We start from the raw sequence: 18,370 nt of genomic DNA, 5'->3' as shown, positions 1-18,370 counted from the left end.
ACACTTGTTCAATATATATAATTCAATTGAAACTTTTCAATGCATACACTTTATTAGTAAATTATTTAATAAAAACAATTGAACAGAAGATTGATTACTTAACACAATTTAATAGAAGGTTGTTTCATCCACTTAATAAAATAAAAGTTGTTAATTGCACACTTAAATATAGATGTTTGTGTCACATTTGAAATGTGTTGTTTTTGCACACAAATAAAAACGTTCTCATATATGTTCGTATTACAGGATGCCATAGCTATGGCTTTGGTTGGTAACAAAATGTTCAAGTCCATGTTGAGCGAAACACGTGACAAGGAGCGCATCAAGGAAATACAGGCATGCATAAAGTAAGAGTATTGCTGAACTAGAAATACATATGAAATCCAGTTAAGCTTTTCTCATGTTTTCAAAAAATGTGGTGTAAAATTGGCCAAAATGTTGTTAATGTCAGTATTTCTTTTGTTGTCACCATTACCCCTAATTAGTTCTTAACTTAATTTAATTAGGCAGATTGGGTTTTGGCGTAAAAATATCCAAAAAATAAATAAATTGAGTACGAAAGAAACGTTTAAGGGATTGATAATTTTACAGATATGTCAAGAAAAAACAAAAATCAAACATAAAATGTTAACTATCTTATCTGATACTGACTTTTAAATGTACATGAGTTATCGTTAAAGTATTTGTGGTCAAAACTGCTTAGCACCATTTGTATAAAAAATCTAAGAAACATGGTCAATTTTTACTTGTCTGGTAAGGTTAGTTTTTAAATCATTTTTCACAATTACAATTCATATATATTGACCATTCACTTTGGATATAAAATGTTTGAAGTTAATTTTACCAAAAAAAACACAAATAGAAAACCGTTTAAACATCTGTGTTCAAATATTCTTAACGGGGGGATTACACATTGCAAATGTGTAACCATGTCAGGGGCATCTCCTGATGTACTTAAAATGTAAAAAGCAGATATACAAGCAAAGAAACATTTCATCATTTTCGATACACAACGATCTAGTCTGATTGAAAACATAGTCATTATCTTTAAAGTTTGTGATGTGTATGTTTTGGTATGTTTTCTAATGTACTATAAACATAAACATATTTTTATGCAGAGAGTATGAAATTATTTCTGTGCATAAGAGCTAAAATAAGACAGTTTCGATAAGACATTGTCAAAATATACGTTCAACGTGTTTTAAATACTGTACGATGAAAACATGAATAGAACAAATATGAATAATATTTTATTATACTTGATTTCAATTAAACTACACCTCAATCGTTGACTTATCAAAGATGGCTTTCGCCTTGATTTCAGGGAATGGACATGTCTAGCTAACGGAGTCTTGTCTGAATTGTACTCAACAGACGAACGAAAAACCGAGGACCTTTTGGTACAAAGGCAAATCAACTGGGGCAATGAATCGTGTATGTCGATAGCTGTGCAGGCAGACAACACGGATTTTATCACACAAGCCGCATGTCAATCTCTGCTAAACAGGATATGGAATGGCCGACTGGCTAAGGACAATTCGCGATGGAGAGTAGGTCACAACTTTGCATTACTTGATTATTTTGGTTTTATTTCTGTTAAAAATATAAAACCCTCAGGTTTACGTTTTCATTGTGATTTGAAGCTTTTAACACAATCAAACGATAGAAAACAATTACATTTAAACAACAGGAATTATTTCTCATGAATGTAGTATAACTAATTTAAAATCTAGTCACAGTAGGAATAATTGGGATGATTTTCATAGGATTTGTGAACAAACACACTTTTTAACCGTAAAAGTTACAGTCTTAAGTGCATTTAACCTCTTTGTTGTATTGACTGATGAGTTTTTTCTTGTGCTCATGATGCTATCCCATTGGTTAACAATTGATCAATGGGTATATTTCACCGACTCACCGACTATTTTTATTAGCATTGTACTGTTGTTTTAATTGACTCTCCGTTATAAATGGTCATCAGTTGAAAACTGATCAAGTTTACGCCAAGTGAACTGATTCACCTGATACTGAAAATAGTTATTTATGGTGTATGTTACCAATAACAATGAATACTAGTTTGTTTATACATTGCTTTGTCAATAATTTATTCAGGGTCGGGACTTAAAATAAGGTCGGTCAAGCGGTATTGTTAGGTCGTAATTGAGGTGAAGCAAACAAGTATATAACATATATATTGCTCTTCTCTTTTCAGCTCCTGCTGTGTTTGCTGTGTCCATTCTTGGCTCATAACCTGCTGGACTTCACCGAACGTCATGTTTCGTCCGAGAAAAATAACACCTCGGAAGATTGGACGACAAAAAAGCTATCAGTAGTGTATGTTTGTGTTCGTGTATGTATTTGTAAATAGATATTGCTTTAAAAAATTAATTTCAATAATGAACAAACTATGTGCGAAAGGACAATTTTAATCATGGGGGTTTCTGATGAAAAGCGATGTCTGCCTGGTTCAATAACTGGCGTGCGAATAAGTGAATTGCTTTGTTATGTATTCATACGATAGTTATTGTACAGTGATAAGAAGATCTGTGTTATACTGTATATTCTTCCGTTATGGGGGTTAATGGGTGTTTTATCGAAAATAAAGCATACACTCCAACATAGAACCAACTTTTTCAAAATCATAACATAGTAACAGACTGTGTCGTGAATCAGAAATACACTCTCAAAGAGTGAAAAATAGTTTCATCAAAAACATGCGGCAGCACTTATGGTCAATTAAAAAGAAAAAAAACCTGTATTTTATGTTAATACAAAGCTGATTGCAAACCAGCTGTTGCAGTGCTGTTACTTTTCCTCCACTATAATGTTGCCTAGATACATTTTGGTTTAAACTGAAAAACAATGTTGTCTTATTCATCATTTCAGTTTCGGTAGGGCCTACTACTTCTTCAACGCTCCAGTCATCATCTTTTTGAACAATTTGGTTAGTCCTGCTAATTCTTTTCACCATTCCTTCCAGCATCTGTTTGTATTCAACAAGCCTTTACAAGGTATTTCCTAGACCTGCTTCGCCCGTTTCATCATATTTGTGTTCGATGTGGTATTTTCTGCTATTACTTCTGAAAGCCCCTTTTGATACTCTTGTGTACAGTGTTGTATTACCTACTATTCATTTTCAATGGCCCTATTACAATCTTTATGTACGATGTGGTTTTCCCTATTATTACTTTTCAAATACTTTCAAATATATGTGTGTCTAACACGATTGTCCTAGCGTCTAACACCATCTTTGTTTACGATGTGGTACTTCCTACTTTAACATTTCAACGTGGTATTTTATACTATTCCTTTTAAAATACCTTTCAACATCATTGTGTAAAATGTCATACTGCATACTTTTATCGTATATCGCCCCTTTCACCATCTTTGTGGACGATGTAGTATCTTCCTTTTAATACTATCCAATACCCCTTTCACTATCTGTCGTAAAATATTGTATTTCCTACTTTTACCTTTTTTTCAAAGCTTCGGTTCACCATCTTTGAGTACAGTATAGTTACGTATAATGAGACTATTTCGTTTGTACCCTCGTGTTCGGTCTTAAAATAGATTTTTGGTTTTAACAAGCTTCCAAGTCAATTGACTTTTGTAAAGTTAGGTTGAAAAACTGTGTTAGTGGATAATTTAAACAGTTTTTAAAAGGAAAAGTCAATATGTTATTATTGTCTAGATGTAGTTTGCTAATCAAGCTGTTCGCGATGATCACATAAATCACTATACAGATGTAACATACGACTTAACGCGCAATCGTAGTAAAGCCCATAACTTGTTTAGCTATATTGCTGCTTGTTGCTCTCTTGTAAAGTATTATAATAACAAACACATTCATACAGTTCTTCAAAACTTGGCACTCATATTGTATAACACTGTTTCTTGCAGTGTTCTTACCTCGTGTTCCTCAGCCTGTACACGTATATCCTGGTCTTCAGCTTTGACACCCAAGTCTCCCTGGAAGAGATAATTCTTATTGTATGGGTGTTCGCTTTTGCAACAGAGGAAGTCAGACAGGTGTAGTAGTTACTGTAGATTAAACCATTTTTAACCGTACAGCCCTTTTTATTGCTTACATTTTACGAAGAAATAAATCGAGGTATTATCATAGAATTTATGTCTTTGGCATCGAAAAGCAAATACTTTAACTTTAAAGATATTCAAATGAAACTTAATGCACTTATGTTGTGAGATCCAATAAGTAGACGTGAATAGCAAGGTGCATATCTGGGTTAAATGAAAAGTGGATAGTGTTTGAAAATCGGCCTTTATTTGCTATTAGTAATCGAATCGAATCGGACCAAGCATTTCGAACACCACTGGTCACAACCATCATATGAACGTATTTCTTAGCCTGTAGAAGGTCACGTAATTATTTGCTTCTACACGTGTGAAATATTTTAGATTTGATTGTGTTTTAATGATTCAATCCTTGGCCAAAATTTCAACTTGACGGAAATTTGTTGAACGATGCAATGCTGTAAGAACCTTATTGATTTTAAGTCATTGTGCTTGAGTTTAAGGTCGTGATGACCTACTCTAGGTTTTATTGCAAATAGTTTCTTAACATTATCTAAAATGTTGACATAGAAATATGTTCATTTATGCTGATCAATTTTTAAAGTTAAAACAGACACAAATTGACATCCACTCCATTATGCAATGCGTTGTCACCTTCATGTTATAAATTATCTCTATAAAAATGTTACACATCAATATTTCAAAACTGCATAGAAGGTCAGCATGATAGTATGTTATATTACTAATGGCTATCTGTGCAATAAAACTTTCCAGTGTCTTTTGTCTTGTCCTGTGACAGCGCTGGTTTATTTATTTTTTTATCTAATTGTTATTTTAAGATTGAAACATATTTTAAGCCATAAAACGTCAGTGCTTCTAATGGCATGTTTAAATATTTAAATTATTATTATACAGCTTAACATTTGATTACTTATATATATATAATATTTGGTATGCAGCCTCATGTAGTGTTACTTTTACAAATTGTTTAAATTGTATGTCTTTGGGGGGTCAGAATTGGCCCCTGGGTCATGGGTTTCGGGTTTTTATATTTTTATATAGTTATATCTGTGAACATCTTCTTTCCTAAAACCGTAAATCCAAGACCTCAACTAATTTTTTTGTAGCTCTGGCAGTAGTATTTATCAAGATTGTTAAAATTTTGTCCCTGAAACAGGCCCTGCCTTCGGGGTCTCAGGTTTTCTTTATATTTATAAAGTAAATCTTTGAAAGTATTTTTCTCTGAAACTTCAAGGCACAGGCCTCTGATATTTGATACGTATACTCACGTAGTGGTCCTATCATAAAATATTAAAATGATGTCCTGAGCTCAACGCTGGATCCGCTCCTGTTGTCCCAGGTTTTTATATTCTTCAAGAATATTTTTTTGAAAAACTTGTTCTCCGAAACCTTATGGCCAAGGCATTTGATATTAGTTAATTTGCCTCATGTAGTGGCGTTTTACCAAAACTGGTTGAATAATGCCTCAGTTATTAAAGCTGGCCACGACCCAGGTGTCTTTGTAAACTTTCACTGAAACGGCAAATCCAAGACCCTTGATATTTTTATGTAGCCTCACGCAGTGGTTAGTTAAACTTTCTTAACAACCAATTAATTCCTTTGCAACCAACTAATGATTTCCTTATCAACCAAGACTTTCTTAGTAAAACATTTATTCCTTCGCAACCAGTGACCTCTTTAGCAACCAATGACTTTCCTAAGAATCATTTAAACTCATAGCAAACAACGACTTCTTTAGCATACATTCCTTAGCAACCGGCTGCTTCCTTTTTCATCACAGTCATTGTCCTGGAGAAAAACTAGTTGACGTCTTGACTTCCCTAGAAATACTATTGATTTACTTTTACAATGACTTATCTCCTATAAACAAGTTATAGGTATTTGTATATTGTTATGCTTGCATAGTGTGTTTGTATGTGTAAAAACAAACATTTATTAATACTGTAATAGTGTACTTAATTCCTGCAAAATATTTATTCATTCAGTTGCATTTTATTATACATTTTTCTCTCTAAGTTCGATAGTAAGGAAATTCTTTACAAACGCAGGATTGTTTAAACAGTTACTTCTTTACTTTCTTGACCAAACTGAAGACTGTATTATATAAGTATGGAATAGATGATGAAAGAGTTATATCATAAATAAAGTTTTATAAAATGATTATCCAGTTATTAGAATATTAATTCATTGTTAATTACATGTGGTAACTTCAAAAATATCTTTTTGATTATTTAAAGATGTGGAAACGTAAGATTTTTGCAAAATAATACAAAATACAAATGTGTATTGCTTGGGAGTTATTTGTATACGCAATATTTCATAATTTATATTACAATTCTGAATCCTTTATATTTTAACAAGTTTGGATAATTTAGTCAGTGTGCTTCAGCAGTGCTGACCAATGCATAATGAAATCACCTATTTTCATGTTTTTCGGTAAATATCCAGAATCATTTTGATCTGCAACGACAATAAAGGAATTCTGAACTACCTTCTTAAGAATATGACGTATTTGCTTCCGTTAACATTTATTTACCTGGTAATTTATATAAATCGCAAAATTCACGTGGCATGTGATATGTAACAAGACTGTAATAGCGACCTTACACGTGGTGTTCAAATAAAACTATCAGCATGTTGCTTTTTATTCTTGCGTATATGCTCTTGATAAAAAATAATCAAACAAGGCATTCCAGAACAGCTTGAGGCATCATATGTATATCTTTCTGTTTTGGGCACCTTTTTGCGAAGTGTTAATTTTCGAAGCCTGTTTTGGGGTTTTCGCTTACATTATTAGGTTGCTTGGTTTTAAACATCAAGACCTTAAATTGATTCACACACAAATTGTAAATAACGATTTATTTGCAAAATAAGAACAATTGATTCAATATAATAATCCATATTTGCCTTTCTTACACGTCAGATGGTATCGACATCTTCAAAACCATTAGCCACGAAATGTCATAGCTACATCAATAACACATGGAACAAAGTCGACACCATGACCATAGTAGTGTTCATTATCGGAATAATACTTCGATTCCTGCCTTACGAGAGTACTTTCGAAGCTGCCAGGGTGGTCCTTGCTCTCAACTATGTAACGTTTTTCCTGCGGTTATTGCATATATTTTCAGTTCACAAAGAACTGGGACCAAAACTTGTCATGATTGGCAAAATGGTAAGTTAATATAACGATTTTTATGTGCATTTTTAAATGAATAACAATTTTCTTTAATTCAATTAATTTAAGCATTTCTTTTGTTCATACTGGTCGTATTAATAGTGTGTGCGTTTCAAAAAGATATGAAATATCATACTACTATGACTGTTAACCGTAGTGTTTAAGTTATTTATATGCAGGACTGGTGTACTTTCTGCTGATAAAGATGTTGTTTGTGTTTTTGTGAACATTTGTTAAAGAATAACTATGTCGGTCTCTCCTATCTTACTCATTTAGATCAAGGATTTGATGAAAGAAATGGTCAAATAAAGTTGTTCGTGTGTGTGCACAACATGTTTTTTCATATTACTTCTGTTACACAAAATGTTTTACATATCCAGATCGAGAACCTGGTGTTCTTCCTTGTCATAATGTTGTTTGTGAACGTTCTTAAGAGCACACTAAGTATTACCGTAATACTAATGTCAACCCTAATGCTGTACTTTCCAGGTTCAGGACTTAATGTACTTTGTGCTGATCTTGATTGTGTTTGTATTCTCGTTCGCGATCTCCTCCAACTCCATTCTTTATCCAAACTCCCCTTTTACATGGAACACGGCTGTTCAGATCATCCGTAAATCCTACTGGAACATCTATGGAGAGCTGTTCCTGGAAGAAATTGAAGGTTTGTCGTATCTTCCCTCATTTATTTTGAGGTCGGCTGCTTTTCGAAGAAATATGCCCGGATATTTTGATATGCTTGGCGTCGGTGTCCATGACGGCTTCATAGTGCAAACGTTTATCATTGGCTATAACTAAAACAACATTAACGATATACAAATAAAATATATTTCAGAGTTAATACGAAATATGTATGGCAATATTGACAAAACTGACTATAATTTTTGTCCACTATTGCCTTTGGTAGCTTTTTTTGCTAGAAACTTTAGTGGTGGCCATGATTTGCAAACAGGTAGTTAAAATATAAAAAACGACACTTGTACAAATGTTTACTACATAAGTATGAACATTTGTACATACTCATCATTCGAAAATTGGCTGAGAAAAAACTTGCGACTAAATCGGTGTAAAATTGGTTTAAATATATTTGTTTATATGTTCCCCAGATGTTTCATTGGTTGGGCAATTATACTGATTTGCTTAATGTTTGATTTATGGTACATTTTATATAGCTTGCTAAATAAAATCAATAGAACATTTCAGCTTAAGTGAAAATGTATTGGATCGCTTATCCGCGTACGATGTTAATATAATCATCATGTAATTTTAATTTCTCAGGTGAAGCTGACTGTACGAACGACGCTGCATTATGGATGAATGGTACCCAAGCCAGATGCCCGACCGACACAGGAATGTGGTTGGTGCCGATCATGATGGGCATCTACATGATGATTGCCAATGTCTTGCTACTAAACCTTCTTATTGCAATGTTCAGGTACGGTTTATGGTTCAACATAGTATTTAAATAAGATTTATTGTTAATATTTGTTTAGTTTACTTCCATATTTGGTTTGAAAAACACTCAATTGAAACTTTAAAGGATTATGAATAGTTGTATATGAATCCATTCAGTATAGCATATACCATAACGCTATGTCACAAAATGGGCCACCATTTTAATTTTTAGTTACATAAAACAATGACAAATAAATGAGTGTTTCAAATTTCACTGACCCAACAAATGGAGTTGCTAGGTCGCGGAATGTTTATGTTGTTTTTAAGTCACGTTACCGCATGTCTGAATATCATTATTGCATTCAAACACATCACCCTCTGGTCTAGATAGACTGTTACTATAGTGTTCTAGAAAACATAACATAAAACATCTACCTGAAGCAAGAACTTGCCTAAAAAGCTGTATTCAAAATGAGAAAATATTGTAGGCTTTAATGTGGTTTATAGAGATTAAGCAAATGATATTTTAATGTTTTTGACAAATAAATAACGTTTTGATATTATTCACTGTTTTAAATGTTTAGCCCGCTCTTAATACCAAAGCAAACATGAGCGCACATGGGACTGGGACACAAATTCAATGACGTCTTTTTCGAAATGGCATAGTTTCGCATACAATTTGGCGCACATTTCTTAAAATCAACATATCAAAAGTGTAATTTTGTATCCTTCGTTTTAAAGCGTTTAATAAAAAGAAACATTGGTCTTTTCAGTGTAGGATCGCAATATATTTCACCTCGTGAACACCAAAAGTATTTTTTTTACTCGTGGCAACACTCCTTGTAAATAAAGGTTTTGGTGATGACGAGGTGATATATATTGAAATATTACACTGAAAAGACCATTTTTTATATATTACAATCTTACTCTTTAACAAGCAATTATTACTCTAATTTAAACATTTTTAAACTTGTTAATTATTTGTGCCCTTTCTTCTGCGGTAAAAACAAAATGAATAAAAAATTAAGAAATGTTAGTTCTTCAATGCAGAACATTTATTGCATTTAAAGCCCTTAAAGGAATTGGTTATGTATCTGTTTCAGATATCTGACTTTAAGTTGATTTTTTTGGTGGAATTACTTTTGTGAATTATCGATGGGCATAATTTTTGTTTTTTATATTCTTCAGCAACACGTTCCGAAAAGTCCAGGACAACACAGACAACCATTGGTACATCCAGCGTTACTCTCTTATCAACGAATACAGCATGCGGCCTTCACTTTTCCCACCGTTTAATCTCCTCTTGCCTTTTGTTTGGCTTTTTGATTGGCTATTCCGGTTAATATTTAAGTCGCGTTATATGGCAAAGAAGCTGAAAATAAATTGTTTCTGTGAGTATTTAAAGAAATACGCGACAGCGTTGTAATCTGGTTTATGTTTAAAGTCAAATGTCTCGGATAATGTGTCTCACACTATCCTGATTTAAGATATAAGGCTCTCAAATTGAATTTTTGTAGAGAAATTTGCATGAATCACGGAACACATCTTATTGTCAAAGCCTTTTAAAGTAGTAAATATGCAAATATATTTTCAAGTAACAGGACCTCACGAAGAATGCCCTATTGTATGCCATTTATTTGGGTCTACAATATTGAGTGTGAAGTATTTCAAACAAAATAATGTTATCTACAAAAAACATACATTTGTTGACAATTTGCTGTCCTTAGGTCGATGGTTAGGGAATCAGAAAGAGTTGAAACAATGGGAGGAAGTGATTGCAGCCAACTTTAACCATAAGCGGGAAGTGAAAGATTTGCGAAGTCCTGAAAACAAACTTAATGACACACACGATATGTAAGCTGAATACATAGATTATTTGCACTTACCAAGAAATTTTCTCTTCATATGTGATAACATTTAAGGCTATGATAGATGCTCGCCTGTTCTGTTATTGCCCGCGCTGTAAAAATTGTATCTATCTCTTTCTATTTTGGTCCTTACTTATTTAATTTCTCTTTCATTTTTTTATGTTTGATTCAGTGGTTACTATTATTTAAGGCATTTTTCACTTTCCCTGTTTTAAGTATAGAGCAGATCCATGAACAGCTTGTATTGAAGATTCATCCTGGACTAGAGAGTAGGCTGACAAGCATCGAAAATCAGGTAGGATACTATAATATAATATTATTTAAAGAAAATGGATATCTTACGATTGTTTGATGCATCTGTCACCTACAGATGTTGAAATAAATCGAAAACCGAAACTGGAAAGTAGGTTGACCAGCATGGAGAAAAAGGTAAATTGATAAACTTAAATCAGAATTAATACTACTTCCTTCAAACTAAAAATAAGTATGTTTTAATGTGTTTTAAGGTTTGTTATAAAATAATAAAATCATGAATTTGTTTCTTCGCAGTTGGAGCGGATAATACAGATGAATGAGAAAAAACCTTCAGATCAAGCACCAGGTCCAGTCTAGAAAGCAAGTCAGCGATGAAGGTATGGACTGATCTCAGATTAGGGACAAGCGTTGGTAAGGATTTTGTCACATAAAAGAGGTGCACTATTTGTGTTTCACTGACTCTTGTATCTTTTGGCAACAACCGTGTTCCTCTGAACTTGGTTAATTCTTGAATTTTATACTACTGGATTTGTATTTTTATTTTTAATTGTAATCTTTGATAGGAGCTAACCTTATATGAGGGGGTGGATGGCATTTCTTCAAACTCAAACTTGCGTAGGTGCTCAACTCAGAATAAGGGTTGCATTGTGTCAAACGTAAATTTAGATAGCTGTTTACCTAAAATAAGGGGTTACATTTTGTCAAACTTAAATTTGAGCAGGGACTTTTCTCATATTCGTGGTTGCATTGTGTCATACTAAAAGTTAGGTAAGGTTTTATCGTACATAAAGGGTTGGATTGTGTAAATATAAACTTGAGTAAGGTTATATTGTAGATAAGGGGATGAATTGTTTAGAACTTGGGACCGGCTGTTTCTCAAATATGAGATTGCATTGTACCTTACCCAAACTCGGGTTAAGGGCCTATGTCATATTAAAGTCAACATTATGTCAATCAAAGCGCTTTTACTTAAATAAAGATTTAATTCATATAAGAGTTAGCATTGTGTTAATCTCAACTTTTGGTAGAGGCTTATCTCATAGAGCAGGTTTCATTTTCGAAAACTCAAACTTAAGTACTAGGTGGTTATCACGTATTAGGGAGTTTATTGTGTCGATTTCAAACATTGGTAGGGGCTTACCTTAGATTAGGAATGCATTTTGTCAATCGTAATTTTGATAAGACGCTTATGTTTCATAAAGGATTGCCATGCGTTAATATATTTGGGGAAATTAAGGGTTTCATTGTGTCGATTTCAAACATGGGTAGAGGCTTTCCTTAGATTAAGGCTATCATTTTGTCATTCTTAAACTTGATAAGAGGCATATGTCACATAAGGAACAACATTGCGTTAACAATTTTGGGAAAAATAGACCTAATTTAAACTTACGCTCAGAAGGCTATTATGTAACAAACTTAGTTACATTGTATTGAATTTAACTTGAATAGGGCTTCTTTCAAATACTTAATTACATTGTATCGAACCAAAACTTACCTCACTATTGGTCTATTTTTTTTAAATGGGTTGCTTAGAATCAAACTCAAACGACGATTACTAATAGGCTTACCAAACATAATGGATACCTTGGTATCAAACTATTATCAACATTACGAAAGGGATCGTCTCACATATTGAGCTACTTTGTATCAAACTAAAATTAGTGTTACTTAGGGGCTTGTCTCACATAAATAGTAACTTTGTATCCAATCGAAACTAACCTTACTAAGGTTCTTACCTGACATAAGGGTCATTTTGTATAAAACTTAACCTTAGGTTATAAGGAGCTTAACCCACATAAGAATAACTTGGTTTCAAACTTAACCTTAGATTACTAAAGGGCTTACCTCACATAAAGGTTACATTGCATTAAGCTGAAACTAAAGCTACTGATGGAATTATCTTACATAAAGGGTTATTTTTATCAAACGTAACGTAAGGTTTCGTTGAGGCTTATCTAATGAAAGGGGTTAATTAGTTTCAAAATTGTTGGTATTGTGAACAAATGTAATGAAAACGTATATGCATATGAAGATATTTTGCTCCATGCAGTATTTAGCTTACATGCTATTAATATCTAGTCCATCTATTGTTGCTATTAAACCTTGACCTTGCGTTTTTTGGTATGAAGAATAATAATGAAAATGAAACCATTATTTTATTGTTTTGTGTTTAATTGAAAGCAAATGCAGGGAAACTTACTTTTTACGCATATTTAAAGAGACCTGTTTGTCAATAATTTAGTTATTCTATATTGAATGCAATTTCGATGAAGTTCAAAAGGTAAAATATTGCTTGAATTGATCATTATTGTATCACTTTAAATATGCACAGCTTTTAATTGTTACATATTATGACAGCACTGTTTTGTGTGTACTGTGTTGCATGCAATTATTGACTGATCTGAAGTTAAAAATATTTAACAGAACGGGTAAGTAAGTTGTTTAATTCAATCTGATATAAAAATAACATTGTATGAAAACATATTTAAAAAAAACAAACAATGTGAATTGCCTTGACCGAGCTCTATGTAAGGTTTTTCCAATGAATTGTGTTTTACGATTTTTGTGTTTTGAGAGTATTTCCAAACAATTTCCATTAATAATAATATGGAATTAATGTAAATGACAGTTATGTTATTAGGATATTTACAATAATGTGGTATTAAAAAGTGCGTAAGTGCCTTTACGCGGTATTTGGGTGGATGCTATAATTTGTTATTCGAGTAAGTACCATAAGGTGGTATTATTATTTTGGTAAGTGCCATATGCGGTATTATAGTAAGTGCAATTATGTTTAATAGGTTAAAACCTCTACTATGGAATATGCCATAATGCATTATACTGTTTAGTCAAATAGTTGTGTTAATACAGTAAATGCCAAAATGTGGTATTGTTAATGGGGTTCGTCGCATAATGTTGTATTATGTTTTTGTTCGTTTCATACGGCGATATTAGGATAGGTGCAATGATGCAGTATTTAGGTCAAATAGTGTGCTATACGGGTTATTAGAATGCATTATCAGGTTAAGTGTCATAATGTGGAAGAAGTATATGGTCAGGAAAATGAATATATAATTAACACATGATCAATTATTATACTTTTGTAAGCTTTTATTGTGAGATACTCACTTAAAACTTAGTAGTTGTAAACAATGACAATACACCTCTATATAGCAAGTCTCATACAAGTCAAATGATTAAATAAATCCCGCTGACCAACTGAGAAAAAAAAAACATTGGCATTATAATGTGGTACTATGTAAAATTTTATCTAGATCCAATATGTTTTTGCTGTTTTCAGGTTTCAGAGAATTTATCACTGGCATTCTGGTTGATTGTCCCTCACAAGCTGTCAATGCACAATTTACTCATATACTTTGTTAAACTCGCTACCAAGAGGCTAGAAGCATACAGTTATACCAGCCGGCACGACACACAGCTAGACTTTGTTTAACTCTTGCCGAAAGGCTTGGAGCATACTTTTTAAACCAGCTGCATGGGTCACATCTCAAATGTGTGATACTCGCTGCAATGAGGCAAAGTGAACATTTATATAAAAGTTAAATATACATTCAATTAAATATAGACTAATAGATTTTATTTAACTTTCAAAGTAACCAAGAGGAGAAAATATGCATTTTATGAATGATTGATTCGTGTTCTGTATTATTGAATAATATTTACAAGGATGCATAGGGCAAACATGTATATTGTTATTTTTTTTATGATATAAATATTCATCGTTTACTAACTTAAACTATGTCAAATAAAGATTAACATTCAGATATTCTGAATTTCCCCCAAAATGTATGCATTATGTATACTAGTAACTGCAGTGTTTCTGCAAAATTGTCAAAACCACACCCATGATATAAACCTACATTTTACATTGAGTTTGTCTTCGCTGATTTCGGGGATAAGGAACTTCTTCGTATTAGTTTTGTCTGTCACCCGTTTGTCAGAAACTAAAGATGATTGGCAATTACTAAGATGTACTTTTTATTTGTATTTGTTGAAACATCTTCTGTTTTTCTTGGTCTAAATGATAAACAATCAGTTTATTTCTTTGAGCTAATTGCACATGATTTCATTAAAGATATGTAATCACAATGAAGAAACACATTGTTATAATGACCCTTTTTAAATGGAAGATATAACTCAAAATTATCTATACAAAAACTGTCTTTGGTCGCAAATTTCAGCTCAGAAAATCATCAAATATTTTTACAGGTCCATCAATCTAACAAGTTAAACGTTTTTCTGTATATTATATATATCTTGACTCAATATATTGTTATTGTAATCAGGTTTCTTTGCTTAGTTCAGTTATGTTAAATGTTTCATATATATTCATTATTAAGGCTTCTAACGTACTAGAACGGCGACGCTGAACATAGTAATCAATTTGGCATTGCCTTAGTAAAATGAACAATACTATCTGTTTTAACCATTTTAAGATATATTACTTCCAGTCCATGGTGGTGTTACCAGAAATACGTATATATAAATGTTAGGTCATAAAGCAGAAAGTGTTCTATATCGTAGGGAGACCCTGAAATGAAATAAAAAAAACATTCAATTTCGGTAGAAGCCTTTATAGTTATACCGCAGTAAAAGCGAATATTATTATGTTTTTTTTCCTATTCCGTAATAACATACAATTATTTTGTTATCTCAAACTAACAAAATTGGATTTCGTCATAACGAATTTGTTGTCTGCTGTTAAAATGAAATATTATTCTACGAAAGACTTTTATAATTTGTGATCTAATGAGATACTATTGCCATTATAACTGTTTTATGTGTATGAAGTATTGTAATGTTGAAGATCAGTATCCTACGCGGTTGTTTTGCTTGATGAGCTCATTGGAGCTGGTTTTCAGCTATATATTGATATACGAATTTAATTCAATTGTATATCAATGCCGTATTGTTTTGTTTAAATATTTTTATAAAGATGTTTTTTTCATTTTTTTATTTTATCCATAATCAATATCATTATTTCATTATTTCAATTTGCTTCATGTTGTTTTCATGTTTGTAGTATACCTTGTTGATTTCTTATGTTGTAGTACGATGTTTAACTATTTTCAGCTACAAGGACTCTTTGGTATTTGTTTTTATCATTTTTTCTAAATAATTGAACCAACGTGTTTAACAGTTGTAAATACTGACCGACAACTGGATGAGCATAATATTACATACATGCAAATAGTCATTATTGATCAAGACTTTAATCATGTGATGAAACAGTAACATTTCTGATAGCTAATTCATACCTTTCATAACCGCGTCTGGCCGGATTAGTATAACACGTGGTTTATGAAGCAGAGAGACCTAATTGAACTATCATCTGATTTGGTGTATTTATGTTCAGCTTATGACATAACTTATATAAGTCTTAGGTAAAACTTTTTCATGTTTTCTTACAAATCATATATGATTTTTATTCTAATATTTAAAGATAGGAAGTATTTACTTGTTCGAGTATATCGAATTGTTATATACCTATGTCGAATTGTTATATACCTTATGTCATGTTGTCTATATATAGTTATTAAAAATATATCCAACTATTAACAATTTCTGCATTATAGTTTAACTACATTATTTTACTGGCATGTTACTCAAGCTAATGAACACATTTAATAAGAAAACAATTCCTTTTTTGTAAGGTACATCTCACCTATGCTTGAGAGTGTTTTAGTTTTAGGAAAATATGCTGTGTATACAACACACTATTTTTTTATGAATTTTATCAGTCTTCATTTACCAGAAACTGTCAATTTTTTCATTTTGTTTTTATCTTAATTCATTTGTAATTCATAATAAAGAAACAGAAGAAACATCATCTGAGTTTTGTCTTTTTATCAAGGTTGCCCTTCCTATCTTAAGCGCAAATGATCGTGAACAATTTTAAATCTTATCAGCCGAAATAAACAGATATTAAAAAGCAAGTACCCTACTTAAAGGTGTACTTTAAGCCTGCTAAAAACTGGTTGAGAAACAAACATTATCATAGACCATCTATAATATATGCTAGGGGTACCAAATACACGATCAAAAAGGCCAATACCGGAGACACTGAACGGTCAAGTGACAGAAAAAAGAACCCGATCAAGCCATAATCCACTTGCGTCCGAGCCATGAAGAAGAAACCAAGTTTCCATCTCCAACCAACTACTATCAGTTCTCACCACCATGGCTGAAGCTGACATCCCACAGAGTACTAATCGGGGCCTGAAGGAGCTGAGCAAAATGCAATAGGATTTCAAATTAGGCCCCCTTTTTATAAATGTAACCTGTTGGAAAAGAGCCAGAATTGATTTTATAAATTGAACAATAGAACTATTTTAATATTTTCGCAATGTACCTAAAGATCTTCCACTTTTGTTTATGGCATGTATCCGGCCATTGACTGGTCTACCACAAGAGACATTTTTGAAACGGTCATATAAAACTAAATTCAAACAACGTTTCAGTAAAACCACAGATCCGGTTCAAACCTAAGCAGATGTATATCAAATGAAACAAAAGGTCAAAATAAAATGTTATATTGTTTGTTATGAAGTACATAAGAAAGCTCACACCGCTAACATATCTTAATATTTTAAGTGCAGTCGCTACTTCCACATGTAAGGTCTGACTTTCGGCTTAGGTCGTTATCACTTGAGGAATAAATTAACACTGCCGATATGTAAGAGAATGCACAAATTTAATCAAAGCATTAGTCACCATAACAAAAGCAACCAATTAAGACATCAACATACCACACAAAATAACATAACGCCTAATTTCACGCAAGGGTCAATAATTTCAAAATAAAGTAACTTTCACGGGGATCATACAATAATAACAAAACACATTCAGAATGTTGAGCCCGAGGAAAAACAAATCCCCACATCTTTTGTGACTGCTTTGCAAAAACAAAGTTTGTCATTTTTGCAGAATTAAGGATCATATCAAACCCGCTCGCTTGAAATTGAGGCTACAAATGAAAGCTTACATATGGTTAAAGGGGGAACCACATGGAAAGGCAAAATTTCAACGATGTTGCATTAGATACTTCCGAGTCAGGTTGTACTAGCTTTCAGACTCACAATATGAAAACATAAGATACACAACCTCAAAGGCAATACATCTACATGATTTTCCCTAAAGGGAAATTGTATCTCATGCGGCTTCCGTATAAACTTGTGTAAAGTTCTTAGAGTTATCAACCTCAAAAATACATAAGTTTACGTCGATGATATTTTTGAGCATTCATCTAAGGCAAATGAACATCTATAGCACTTACAAGTAGTCTTTGACCTGTTGCAAGGAGCAAATTTAAAGTTACAACTCCAGATATGCAAACTAAGTACAGGTGGGATCGATGCCCTGGTTATTTCTTCTCTAGTGAGGGTATTAAAGTTAATCCAAAAATAACTGAGCCTGTCAAACATTCCCAGTTCTAATAAATGAAATACAGGTTAAACAATGGGATTATGTAATTACTACCGCAATTTTATCCTAAAATTTGCAGAAAATGCTCAGCCTTTATATTAATTGACCCTGAACTTCAAAGTTCACTGTAATGATAGGGGTCAAAAATCATTTTATTCATTAGGGGACAAGC

General features: G+C 32.5%; 1 protein-coding gene across 4 annotated transcripts in view; it reads left to right on the top strand.

Annotated features, from left to right (window-relative positions):
* Positions 1 to 16,580, top strand: part of LOC128234763 (transient receptor potential cation channel subfamily M member-like 2) — a 50,873-nt gene extending 34,293 nt beyond the window's left edge. For 3 of the 4 annotated variants that reach the window (XM_052949262.1, XM_052949261.1, XM_052949263.1), the window contains exons 13-25: positions 247 to 347; positions 1,325 to 1,550; positions 2,213 to 2,334; positions 2,887 to 2,944; positions 3,901 to 4,029; positions 6,977 to 7,231; positions 7,724 to 7,898; positions 8,513 to 8,669; positions 9,818 to 10,020; positions 10,357 to 10,483; positions 10,714 to 10,792; positions 11,047 to 11,129; positions 14,054 to 16,580. In XM_052949262.1, coding sequence (XP_052805222.1) covers positions 247 to 347; positions 1,325 to 1,550; positions 2,213 to 2,334; positions 2,887 to 2,944; positions 3,901 to 4,029; positions 6,977 to 7,231; positions 7,724 to 7,898; positions 8,513 to 8,669; positions 9,818 to 10,020; positions 10,357 to 10,483; positions 10,714 to 10,792; positions 11,047 to 11,109 — 1,695 coding nt within the window. In that variant the 3' untranslated portion in view covers positions 11,110 to 11,129; positions 14,054 to 16,580. Of the gene's footprint in view, positions 1 to 246; positions 348 to 1,324; positions 1,551 to 2,212; positions 2,335 to 2,886; positions 2,945 to 3,900; positions 4,030 to 6,976; positions 7,232 to 7,723; positions 7,899 to 8,512; positions 8,670 to 9,817; positions 10,021 to 10,356; positions 10,484 to 10,713; positions 10,793 to 11,046; positions 11,164 to 14,053 lie in introns of all 4 variants that reach the window. The other variant, XR_008261029.1, reaches the window with a different exon arrangement.
* The last annotated feature ends 1,790 nt before the right edge of the window (positions 16,581 to 18,370 follow it).

This window comes from Mya arenaria, chromosome 5 (assembly GCF_026914265.1).
Source record: "Mya arenaria isolate MELC-2E11 chromosome 5, ASM2691426v1".
Classification (NCBI taxonomy): domain Eukaryota; kingdom Metazoa; phylum Mollusca; class Bivalvia; order Myida; family Myidae; genus Mya; species Mya arenaria.
This window is presented reverse-complemented; position numbering and strand designations above follow the sequence as displayed.